The sequence below is a fragment of the Erythrolamprus reginae genome, chromosome 9, assembly GCF_031021105.1.
Source record: "Erythrolamprus reginae isolate rEryReg1 chromosome 9, rEryReg1.hap1, whole genome shotgun sequence".
NCBI classification, from domain to species: domain Eukaryota; kingdom Metazoa; phylum Chordata; class Lepidosauria; order Squamata; family Dipsadidae; genus Erythrolamprus; species Erythrolamprus reginae.
The window spans coordinates 12,669,243-12,682,310 of NC_091958.1; the positions used below are offsets into that span (position 1 = coordinate 12,669,243).

The 13,068-nt window shown below is 44.6% G+C and overlaps 1 protein-coding gene across 2 annotated transcripts in view; it reads right to left on the reverse strand.

Annotated features, from left to right (window-relative positions):
- The window catches only part of CEP89 (centrosomal protein 89), a 68,007-nt gene that overhangs the window by 14,161 nt on the left and 40,778 nt on the right, over window positions 1-13,068 (reverse strand). For both annotated transcript variants that reach the window (XM_070760306.1, XM_070760307.1), the window contains 8 exons: window positions 12,988-13,038; window positions 12,694-12,777; window positions 11,039-11,136; window positions 10,475-10,578; window positions 8,591-8,702; window positions 8,099-8,257; window positions 609-750; window positions 140-229 (listed from right to left, as the gene is read on the reverse strand). In XM_070760306.1, coding sequence (XP_070616407.1) covers window positions 140-229; window positions 609-750; window positions 8,099-8,257; window positions 8,591-8,702; window positions 10,475-10,578; window positions 11,039-11,136; window positions 12,694-12,777; window positions 12,988-13,038 — 840 coding nt within the window. The remainder of the gene's footprint in view (window positions 1-139; window positions 230-608; window positions 751-8,098; window positions 8,258-8,590; window positions 8,703-10,474; window positions 10,579-11,038; window positions 11,137-12,693; window positions 12,778-12,987; window positions 13,039-13,068) is intronic.

A 13,068-nucleotide genomic window follows, 5' to 3' on the forward strand; every position in this document is an offset into this window, starting at 1 on the left:
TGTCCAGAGTGTCATGTTCTCATCTGTCCTACTTCCACATTTTCAAAAAAGCTTATGTGTTTGATTCTGCTCTGGAAAAATCAGTAACGGATACCATACTACATATATATCCTGCAAATGTTTAAAAGGAGGTGCTTACCTTGACTTTATCTTCTAATTTTCCTACACGTACATTTCTTTCTTCTATTTTGTTCAGAAAGCCACCCTTCTCTTTCTCCAAACAATTGGCCTAGGGAAATCAGAAAAGGCATTTGTGAATTCTCAAAAGATTTCCTTCTTTAGGGGGAAAGATTATTCTACCAAATTTTAAGTTCCCAGGTAAGTTCAGAGATGGGATAAGAACCTACTTTAAATCATGATCCTCTACCCAGTATTATCTAGCTGATAAAAGCTCCCTAGGATATTATCCAGAGATCCTTCATAAAACCAGCTTCTTGAAAGTGTTTTAGACAATATGTATATTTCTTTATTTATATCCTGCCTTTACTATTTTTACAAATAACTCAAGGTGGTGAATACAAACCTTCTTATTTTCCCTGCCCGGCCCAACGTCACTCATGCTTTTGCTCCTTAAATAAATTAAGTGTATCTTTGATTCATTTGATTACCCTGTTTAGAAGCTGATCACGTTCTTCAGCTATATTTTCAGCCAAGATGACCATATTCTTTAGATGCTTGTGGGAAGTCATCTCGGTTTCTATTGATTCTTCCAAGTGCTGCTTCAGAACACCGATTTCTTGCTCTAAATTGCTGCATGATGTTGACAAAAGGCAGAAAAATCTCTCAGGGAGGAATTCAATATTGGGATTTGAGTCTCACAAAGAAATTGCAGGAAATTATATTTGGGTTACCACCAGTGTTCCCTCTAATTTTTTTTTTGGGGGGGTGGGCGGAAAAGTATAGTGTCTGAGCGGCTGTCCCTTCGGGACTGGGCGGCACAGAAATAATAAATAAATAAATAAATAAAAAACTCACCCTGTTTTGCCTCAGAGAATTTCAAAATAAAATACTGTACTGTGTGTCTATAACAGTGAGCTCATAATAGGGCAACTCTGTCAATATCAAAATGCCACTTAAATAGTTGAGCTAGTTTCAAACTAGATTTTGATTTTCTTTCTCTCTTCCTTACTCCCATTCTTTTTCTTTCTCTTTTCCTTCCTCTCTTTTTTCTATCTGTTTCTCTCTCTTCCTCTCTTCCTCTCTCTCCTTCCCTCTCACTCTTTCCCTCTCGGCTTCTGGGCAGGTTTGGAAAACTCTGAGTTGATGATGATTTTTAAGTGCGCCATGGCTCACTGCTCAGCTTAGAGGGAACTATGGTTACCACCTCAACCAAACAATTGAAAGAATCGGTCATCAAATGTTCACTGAAACAGGATACTTATAAATTATTCCTACGTACTGAATTTTTTCAGGATTTAATATGCTAAAATAATTGGGTAGTTTTTTAGGAATGAATTACCATAAAGAAACTATATAACTGGTTCAAATAATAGTACCCGTACCATTCTAAAAGAACAAGTAGTAGGCTTTGGGAAAACATTGCAAGGCAAATGCCAGACTTACTATAGGTACTACTCCACTTATGATCACAATTGAGCCCAAAATTTGTTGCTTACTGAGATACTTAAGTCAGTTTTATTTTATGACCTTTCTCCACTGCAGCTGGAAGGAGAGTCCAACATGGGTAATTTACCAATCCTATTGGTAGAGACTGAGCTAATTTAAATATTTAAATATGAGGTAGTCACCGCCCCTTAGCAGCCCCCAATACCTCAGTTTTAAAAACTCAGTCCAAGAGTAGAGACTGTTGAGTTTTTTCTTGGAATGAAAGTAATGTTTAGTAATGTATAGTAATTAAAAATAATGCATTAATCTTTGTGTTTTTCTCTCTTTTCTCTCTTACAGATGCTGAGAATGAAGAGGGAAATTCTGAGGGGTCTCTGCCCTCCGCGGGCACAACCCCCCACCGTGCTTCTCCTCGGGTTTCCCTTCCCTCAGAGGGTACTATACCTATCGAGGAGCAACTCAGCCTGGGGTCACTGGCCTCAGTGGCCATACCCGGCTGTCAGCCGAAGGTGAGGGGGTCAGTCCCCCTCACTGGGAGGCTTGGAGTTTGCCGTTCCGTTAGGGACAAGGCTTAGCGCAGGGCCAGCGCTTATCAGCTGTTAGGCGGCGAAAGAAAAAAGCCGCCGCCGCCGCGACCGATACCTGATTGCCGGGAAGCCGCTTCGTTCAGCAAAACAGAGGCTGCTGAAGGCAGACCGGTGGGCGAGCTCCTTCTATGAAGGGAAGTCACCCTCGAAGATGAGAGGGCGGCAAAAAACCCGCGGAGATCGCCATTTTGGGGCGAACTGTTTCCCGCGCCCGCCATGTTTAGGCGGGAGGACTGTTGCTCTCCACCCAATCAGTGGGCGCGATCAACAGCTTAAGGCGCAGGCGTAGGCTCTGAGGTGCTTAAACGCCATTTTGCTGAGATCGGGTTACCAGTAACCCTCGTTCTTAACGTGTCTCCTCTGGCCTTGTGTGACAATTAACAACTGTCAATCGTGAGTAGACATGGAAGATAAGTCCTTAGACAAAGCATCTTCCCCCAGCGTGATGCCTCAGGATAAAGGCAAAGGGAAGTCCAAAGAGAAATCTAAGGCTCCAGCCTCCTCTTCTATCAAAGAGGCAGAGAGGCGCATTAAAGCGTTGGAGCAGAGGTTGGAGGCAGCCCTCCTAACTCCAAGAACCACCTCTCCCTTATTGCAGGCCAGGGATCAACCAGCACCCCAATCTGTTTTGAGAACTACAGAGACTTTGTCAGAGAGAGATTGGTCTCCAGAAAGGCAAAATCCTTTTATGCCTCAGGTTGTCCCTCCATCTGGGCCTCATCAGGCGAGACCAGGGTCTGCCAGTCACTCATTGAGGAGTGCGCCATCGGCCACCTTTACGCCCACGGCTGCTGGGCTTAGGGTGCAGCCTGATACCTGGCAGTAGATGTCCCCTGCCTTGCAAGGACTCATCTCTGATGCTTACTCTCAAGGGATGGCTGTGGGGGTGCAACAAAATGTCCAGCACTCCCGCCCAACATAGCCCAGGAACCTGTGGGCTGCACCCCCCCCTCGGGTATGGGGTCTTGGATGGAGGAGCCCTCACCATTAGAGGACACCAAAAAAGAATATGATTTTTCAGATGATGAGACAGCTCCAGATCCACCGGTGACAGCTGGGTTTTTTAAGGCTCCCCTTTTCAAGATTCTGCTCCATAAGGCCAAGCAGGCAGTGGACTTACCGAGTCCCACCAAGGCAACTGAGGCCTCAGATGACCCTAAGCCGTCTGCTGTATTATTTAAGGAGCCCCAGCCCGAGACTGATCATGTGCCATCCTCGGAGATTTTTCGACAAAGCATCAAGCGCCCCTGGCAGCAACCTGCAGCAGCTCAAGGTCCTTCGGTCATAGAGAGGAGGTTTTATACCCTGGATGATGACATGGAGAAGCTGCTGGAATTCCCGCCCATCGACCAGCCGGTGATGACCTTGATTTCAAAGGCCTTGGTGCCATCAGAAACCGGCGATAGCTTGAAACCAGAGGATAGAAAGGCGGAGAATTTGCTGCGGAAATCTCACCAAATGGCTAGCTGGGGGTTTCGAGCAGCGGCTGCAGCTTCATTTTTCAATCGTGCTTCGATAATGTGGCTGCAGGAAGTGCAGGCCCGCCTAGGTCCAGAAGAAGGCCGCTTGCGTCAGGACCTTAGTAAATTATTGGCGGCTGTGGAATTTTCGGCAGATGCCACCCTCCACGCAGCAAAATTTTCGGCTAGAGGGATGGCGGCGTCGCTGGCCTCCAGACGCCTCCTTTGGTTGAGGAGCTGGCCAGCTGACCTAAAGTCCAAGTGGAACCTGGCTTCATCTCCATACCAAGGGGATAAACTCTTTGGAGAGGCGTTGGATCCTGTTCTCATTGAAGATAAGGATAAACGGAAGACCCTTCCTAGAGCATACAGGCGCCAGGAACGCAGGGCCAATCCCTACACTCGCCGTCAGCCATTTCGGTGGGACTCCTCCTCGTCTGTTGCACAGACTAATAGGACATACGCGCAGAACCAGTATAACCAGTCCACCTTTAGAGGTGACCGCGCAGCCTTTCAAGATAGGCCCAGAGGATACCAACAGGCACGGCGGCCTTTCAGAGGGAACCAAAGGGGCTTCAGACGCACAAAATGACTTGGCTTCGTTACAGCCCGTAGGAGGCAAACTCCAACGTTTCAGTGCCTCCTGGAGGAATACCTCCACCGACAAATGGGCAAATGCCACAATATCTCAAGGGTTGCGTCTGGAGTTCCTGCAGCCCCCACCAAATGGTTTTGTACAATGCCCAATGACACGAGATCCACAAAAAAGAAATCATCTTCAACTAGAGATCAAGCATCTTCTAAACATAGAGGCAATAGAAGTAGTACCTGAGCATGCCAAGGGCACGGGGTTCTACTCCATCGTTTTTCTAGTGCCAAAGTCATCGGGGGGGGGGGGGGTTCGGATGATCTTAAACCTGAAACTTCTGAACACCTTCATTCGATATCGTCGATTTCGAATGCATTACCTTCAATCAATTTTTGCCTCCATTCGACATCACGAATGCCCTCACATCTATCGACCTGAAAGAGGCCTACCTGCATGTTCCAGTATGGCCGGCCCATCGTCGTTTTCTCAGGTTTTGCCTCAACGGTGTGCACTACCAGTACCGAGCCATGCCATTCGGCCTGTCCTCGGCGCCTCGTACCTTTACAAAGTTGGTGGACATCCTGACGGCCCATCTCAGGTCTCAATCAGTAAGGGTCATGGCATACTTGGACGACATTATCGTGCTGTCCAAGTCACTGTCCCAGGCGCACCAAGACCTAGCGCTCACAAGGCGTACTCTGGAGTGGCATGGTTATAAGGTCAACGAGGAGAAGAGTCATCTCCATCCTGCCATGAGGATCCAACACCTGGGATCGATCATAGATACCGACAAAGATACGGTGTCCTTGACACCAGAGAGACTAGCCAACATTCGGCGACTGGTCACCGAACTATGCCAACAGCATCAGGTATCACTGGCCATGTTGTCCAAGGTACTTGGAACCTTAGTGTCGGCAATAGGAATTGTGCCATGGGTTCGGCACCACATCAGAGGACTCCAATGGTTCCTCCTGCCATACCAGAAGGACAGAGTGAGCCATTCACAACGGAAGGTAAGACTGTCAACATCCGTCAGGCAGTCACTGAGATGGTGGTTGTCCCCAGCGTTACTCCAAGGTTCCCCTCTTCACAGCCACGAATGAGTGATTCTCACGACAGATGCCAGCCTGTCAGGCTGGGGAGCTCACATGGGTCCTCATATGGCTCAAGGCCTGTGGTCTCAGGAGGATTTGACCCCGGTCAATATCAACTTCCTCGAGCTCAAGGCAGTTTTCCTAGCCCTGGAAACCTTTGCACACTGGGTGCGGGACAGACATGTTCTAGTTTTGACGGACAATGTGGCGACCAGGGCACACCTGAATCATCAGGGGGGAACCAAGTCACATCGTCTCATGTTCGAAACTACAGCTCTTTTCGACTGGGCCGAGAATCATCTGGCTTCATTAACGGCAGAGCACATTGCGGGGACCAGCAATGTGCAGGCGGACTGGCTGAGCAGAGCCACTCTGGATCCTTCGGAGTGGCGGCTGAACCCAGCGCTTTTCAACCAAATAGCCCTCCGCTTTGGAACCCCATTAGTGGACCTCTTTGCAACCCCGGACAACACCCAATTACTCAGGTTTTACTCCTGGTTTCCAGTGCCAGGAGCGAAAGGGGTCAATGCCCTTCTGTCTGCCTGGCCTCAGGGTCTGCTTTACGCCTTCCCCCCGACGTGTCTCATTCAGAGAATATTGGACAAAATAATTTGGGAGGGGGCGGAGGTGATTATGGTGGCTCCCCATTGGCCGAGGCGTCCCTGGTTTGCAGATTTGATTGCCCTGTCGGTATCTCCTCCGTGGAGGATTCCAGACCGCGAAATATCGCTGAGCCAGGGGTCAGTTTGTCATCTGAACCCTCAGTGGTTCAAACTGACCGCCTGGCACTTGAAAGGACAAGTCTAAGACACCAGTTTTTACCGGACAATGTCATATCTACCATGCAGGCAGCTCGTCGCCCGTCAACGGTGAGAATTTACCAGGCTACATGGGCAGCCTTTTGTAGGTTTTGCTCGAACCAACACCTTAATCCCAAAGAGGCTTCGGTAATAGCAGTTTTACAATTCCTACAGGCAGGGGTCGAGAAAGGTCTGGCTCCAAATACCTTGAGAAGGCAATTAGCTGCCCTTGCAACCATCGTTCGAGTTCCTCAGTCTCGTTCTCTAGCCCAACACCCTTGGATAAGGGACTTTATTAAAGGAGCAATTAACACTCACTCACCTCCAATACACAGGTTCCCAACATGGGACCTCTCCCTGGTGTTACGGGCTCTTACAGCACCTCCCTTTGAACCGATGAGGTCAATTCCACTTCGTTTGCTCTCAATAAAGACAGCCTTTTTAGTGGCGATCACGTCAGCACGCCGAGTGTCTGAATTATCGGCCTTGTCTACTCGAGCAGATCTGTGTGTATTCCACCCAGACAGAGTTGTGTTGAGATTGGACCCGTCATTTATTCCTAAAGTGAATTCCGGGTTCCACAGAGCGCAGGAACTAGTACTTCCAGACTTTTGTACGCACGGCACTCACCCTCTGGAGTTAAGATGGCACAAGGTGGATGTTCGGAGAGCCTTGAAAATCTACATCAGGCGGACTGAACAGTTCAGAAAATCTGAGAAATTATTTGTGTCCTTTGCCCAATGAACAATGGGAATTGCAGTCTCGTCAAAATCCATCAGCCGCTGGCTTAAAGACTGTATTGAGGAAGCGTACAAAGCTCGGTCTCAATTATCACCAGCCGGTGTGACAGCACACTCTACCAGGAGTGCAGCCACGTCCGCAGCGTGGATTACTCAGGCGTCAATTGAGGACATTTGCCAGGCAGCGACTTGGGCGTCTCCTACAACTTTCATCCGGCATTATAAACTTGATTCCGTAGCTTCGGCTGAAGCTTCCTTTGGAAGGCGTGTGTTGCAGAGAGTGTGTTCCACTCCGACGACCGTGGCACAGCCTTTGCCCTCCCATGGGCCTTAAATCTTTGGTATATCCCATGTTGGACTCTCCTTCCAGCTGCAGTGGAGAAGAACTGTTGTACATACCTGAACGGTCTTCTCGCTGCGCTGGAAGGAGAGTCCAAACCCACCTGGCATGTTTGGTCGCCAGGTCGCCGGAGTATTTGGGTTTACGAATTTCAATTTTTATGAGGTTATGTGTTGATAGTTCAATAAATTGTGTTATCCTTAAACTGGCTTCGTTTTTAAAACTGAGGTATTGGGGGCTGCTAAGGGGCGGTGACTACCTCATATTTAAATATTTAAATTAACTCAGTCTCTACCAATAGGATTGGTAAATTACCCATGTTGGACTCTCCTTCCAGTGCAGCGAGAAGACCGTTCAGGTATGTACAACGGTTCTTCTTGACACAGTTCCTAAGCAAATCACTGCAGCTGTTAAGTTAGTAACACTGTTGTTAAATGGACTAACTCCCCCTGTTGACTGTTGCTTGTCAGAAGGTCGCAGAAGGTGACTGTGTGACCTTGGCACACAACAGCAGTCATAAATATGAGTCAGCTGCCAAGCACCCGAATTTGGATCATATGATTATGGAGATGCTATAGTGGTTGTGTGAAAAATGGTTGTAAAAAATGGCACTTTTTTCAGTGCTGCTGTAACTTTGAACAGTCACTAAATGAACTTTTGTTAAGGGAAGAAAAGTAGTGGACCGAGGGGACAAAAACACAGAGAAAGATGTCAACATTTAAAAAACATTTTTCTCAGCTATGATGACTGCGAAAATGAATCTAACTTAAAACAAATTTTAGCTTTACTTTGATATAAATTCAGTCTTAAAAAGCTTTGGTATTTTAAAAGAAGCAGACCACCTGCATGTCCAGTGACCAAAAACTGTTTTTTTGAGAGGCTGCAAAAAGGAAGCAAAAACACAAGAACCAAAATAAGAAACCTTTTAGTGTCCTGTGCCATTTTCAGCTGAGCTTTTAATGTTTTGTTTTGTACCACCAGGACATTTTTCTCAACAGACAGGCTTGTTTGAAGAGAGGCTAGTTTTTCCATTAGTTCCTGGGTCTCCTTCTCTCTCTTTTCTTGTTCCATCTGCAACTCACTATAGAAATAATAATGAAAATTGGACAGCAAACCAAGACATCCAGCTTCATAACTTGTAGAAATGAACAGATCAATTAGAGTTGATTCAGTAGTGAAAAAAGAACCTATTTCTGACAACATGGCAATCGCTGCAAATGTTAAAAGCCTGCAGTTACAACAACCAAGGCACTTAATTAAATTAAAACATTTGACATACAGTACGAACCCATTTCATGAAGTCAAAAGCTGAAAGTGTAATACATAGACATGAAAATGGCAAAAAAAGTGTATTGTAAAAAAAGTACATTAAAGCCACTGAGAGGAATGGGGCTTTTATCATCAAGACACTTACTTTTTAAATTTATTTTCCATGGCAGCATACTGAGAGCGTAATTCTTCCATCTCTGATTCTTGATTTTTTTTTTCATTTTTCAGAGTATGGAGCTCCTTGGTCAGTTTGTAAACTAGATAAAAATTATGATTTGCACAAAATTCAAAACATTAGGTGAGAAAAGAGTTATTCTGATAAATTTTTGTTCCCATTTTGATTCCAGTCTTGTGATTCTTACACATGTTAATTTGCAGTATTATTTGCTTGGAACAGCTTGCCTTTAGAAACTACTTCTGTGAGGTTGTATAGGTTCTCCTGCTTGACCAGGGAGCTGGACTAAAAGACCTCCAAGGTCCCTTCCAGCTCTATCCTCCCCTACTGTTAGCTACAAAAGCTTCCTTTTCACAAGTCTGTAATGTCAGTGCAATTTGTTAAATTGCTGTCAAATATAAATCTCATTAAATCTACAAATAGGATCAGCAACTACAGAGAAAAAGTAATCGTCTCTAACTCTAAACTTTTATTTTGTCCCTTTTATTTTGCTTATGACCAATGTTCCCTCTAATTTTTTTTTGGTGTGGGCGGAAAAGTATAGTGTCTGAGCGACAGTCCCTTTGGGACTGGGCGGCATAGAAAAATAAATAAATAAGAAAAAATTCCCTTTTTTTATTAAAAGAAATTAATAATAAAACAAAACCAAAATCTATTACTATTATTATCTTCTCTTTTTCCATCCCTCTCTCCTCCCCCCTTGTGTGTGTGTGTGAACTCTTGAACCATTTCCAATCAGAGGTGAGCTATTGGAAATAGTTCAAGAGTTCACACACACACACACACATAAACGGCTGGGTTTTTTTTTCTCTGTTATTTTTTGGGTGCTTTTTACCATATGTTTTAAATCAAGAGTCATTTTTCTCTCTTTCTCTCTCCCCCTCTTGCTCCCTCTCTCTCTCTATTGCTTTCTCTCTCTCTCACTCTTTCGCTCTTTCTATCTCTCTTGCTATCTCTCTCTCCCCCCCCTTTCTCTCTCTCTCCTAGCAGCAGCATTGGGCAGTAGCCGCGGGGCAGCGGCAGGGTGATCAGCTGTGAGGCGGAGCTCTGGAACTGAGGCACCGACGGTGAGGGGGCTGGGAGAGTGCTTTCTCCCAGCCCCCTCACCGTCGGTGCCTCTGTTCCGGAGCTCCGCCTCACAGCTGATCACCCTGCCCTTCGGGAACGCCTGCCCTGCCTCTACTGCAGCCCCCTTGCTGGAAGTCTGGGATGAAAGTGCTCCCAGCGAAGGGGCTGCGAGAGGGGCGGGGCGGGCATTCCCGAAGCCCGCGGAGAAAGTACTCTCTCGCAGCCCCCTGGCTGGCAGCACTTTTGTCTCGCAGCCTCCACCGCCGGAGAAGTTGCGCGCCAAGGCAGGAGGCGGGGGAGGAGGAGAGGGGGCGGATTGGGCGAGCGGGGGGCAGGGCCGAGAAGCCAGGGGCGCGAGGGGCCGGAGGCATGGTGGGGAGGCAGGGGCGGCCGCGGCTCCCTTACCTTTTACTGCTGGCGCCTCCCCGCCCCCCCACGCGCTGGCAGCGGGATGGGGAGCGTGCACCCGTGAAAAGGGCGCACGTGGGGGTATTTGGGGGTGCGCGCCTGCTCACGGGCACAGCTTACGTGGAACAATGTTTATGACACTGACTTGCACATGAATATGAAAATATTCACATTGTGGCTGATAGCCATGTTTCATTCCATCATGATGAGGCCAGAAAGTGTACCCTACTAAAATTAAATCATCAACTACTGCAAAGTTTTATTAAGTATTACAAACCAAAATAAAACTGAAAAGGTTTCATGGCTGAATTGATAGTAATCACTGATTGATATCTCTCTATTCACATTTGTTTGCGTGCAGTGATAAATCTATTTCACCTTGGTTGTCACCATCAACTTCTTTGTTTTTTTGTTTTTTAATATGTTCCCTTAACATTGTATTTTCCTCCAGGACAAGCTCGGCTTGATGTTTCAATTGCTGCCTGTAAGGGAAGATTGATTTGAAATTTGAAATACCACTGAAACATTTCTGCAAAGAGTTTGAAATAAGAGAAATAATAAAATAAACCAAAATACATTTAGAATATATGTGTTCTATGGGAGAAATTTCTATATAGGTGCTACATTGTGAATAATTACATTTTTCTAGGCAAAGTCTTGTATTTCTCTTAGGAGAGCATTCTTAGCATGAGTTGTTTCTTTTCTCCTATCAGATATATTAGCTACTTAATAATAACCAAATAACAATAGTTATTTTAAGCTTAAAAGTTTAATACAATGCAATGTACACTGATCAAATTATTCCTACTTATTTTAACATTGAACTTCTATGGGATTTAATATAACTAGGTAAAAGTCATTGCATTAGTTTTTATAAATTACAAATTTGCACAAATTACAATAAAGGAACTATCTAACAGGTTCAAATAATAGTACTCTTACCATTTTTCGGTAGTAACAGTTTTCGATAATTTGTGAAGTAACTGTTGATTTTCCTTCACTACTTCTTTCGCTTGTGCTTTAAGCATCTTCATGCTTTCCTGAAGGAAAAGCAAAACAAAACATATATTCACCAGGGTAAATTCAAAGGATACGAATTTGGCTTTCCGATGAGAAAGACCATCAACATGGGATTCATGAAATTGGATCATTACAGAAAAATATATTGTCTTTTAAACAGTCTAACTGATAATCACTTGTCTACTAAAATCAGATTTTATATTATAAATAAAAATATAATGTGGACTTTAGCAGAGAGGAAACGATCAATTTTTTAAAAGCGATAAGGGACTAACTCAGGATATGAAATATATAAAATTTATATAAAATTTTAGATCAGGTGAACAGCATGTTGGTCTACAAGTGGAACTTTCACCTTGCAATCAAGAGGCTGTGTGGTAATAGGTAGCAGCTGATACTTCTCTCTCTGGGTGCAGAAAGAGAAAATATCTGCTGTGAGTTCTATGTAGGCATCAGGAAGGGAATCTGGCCAGTAAACGCTTAGCTCCATTCAGTCACCCCGATTTAAGGGATTATAGGGTTGTGTGTTTGTATATATACGTGTGTATGTGTCTAATTTAAGAGTAATCCCTCTTAAATAGATTAAATGATAAATCTTGGATTATAGTTCTAAAGTGAAAGAAAATAGCCTGATATTTTCCTGGAACACTTAGTTTTCATGTGTAAGAACCATATATTTCATTTTATCTTATTGTGTATTTGAATACTTAGTGTTGTGGTTGGCTCTGGCCCAGCTCCTGCCCCAGGGAGTGGGGAGGTGGATGCAGGGGAAACTTCAACATGTCACAGGCCTGTGTTATTGCCGACAGAATCAGTTCAGTTTAGTTTCCTCGGAGAAAGAAGGAGGTGGGAGTGACTCGGCAGAGGAGGGCTTGGCACACAGCCAAGGCAGTCAATCTTCCTTATCTTCTATTGCTTCAGATGATGACATTTTGGACCCATGCAAGCGCAGAATTATGCATAGAAGAGACCAAGTAAGAACATATTACAGGAAATAAGGGAGGCCACCTGTGTTTGGGTGGGGCTCCAGTAATTAGGGCTGCTGCTATAAATAGCAGCATGTGGGTTTGGCCATTGTAGAAGAATATCTGTTCGCAGTTCATCAGGGATCATGTGTGCTGGACTTCGTTGCTTTTTCACACCTTTGAAACCAAAGCAGAGCAACGTGTGTGTGTGTGTGTGTGTGTGTCTCACTTCCTTGGAAGAAGAAGGGGTGTGAAGTTTCTCCACAGCTGCTGGCTAAGTACTTAATGACTGCTTAAGGTTGTTTGGGGAAGAGTGCTCTTTGCAATACAAAAAGAGTGCTTAGTTTATTTTGACTTTTGTGATAAAGAACATTGTTTTGAATTTTCAAACGTGTGTGTGTGTGTGTGTATGAGTGTGTGTATGTGTGTGTGTCTGAAATTTGTACCCTTGAATTTTCGGGAGGCTCTTATCGGAGAGCCCGGCAGAACACTTAGTAGCACCTATAAAAGTCATCTATGTTCAAAAATACTTTGGACTGAATTTTATTACACAAACATTTTCCTAGTCAAACTGCATTGCACAGAGTTTGAAATACAGAGCTGTAAACTTGCCTCATGTTCTAGAATCAACTCATCCTTTTCATTCATTTGCTCTTCATATAACAAAAGAAGAGGGGATAAAGGTCCTGTGTCAAGCTGAACAAAAGAAAAAAGAAAACGTCAACCCATGAAAATGTACAGCAGCATTAGATTTACAACATTTTAGTGAAGATTATATAATCAGATAACAATATTTAAGATTTTATTTTATTTTAAGATGTCAATAAGGTAATTATCTACAATTTAGAAACATAACAGTGAACATATCAGGTGCTATAAAATGTACATGGTTAACTTGTTACTTACCAGGCATGGCGGTATTGGCTTGTTCAGTGGCAGACTTCCAGTCTTTGCACTCTAAGATAGTAAAAATATAAGGTAGATTAG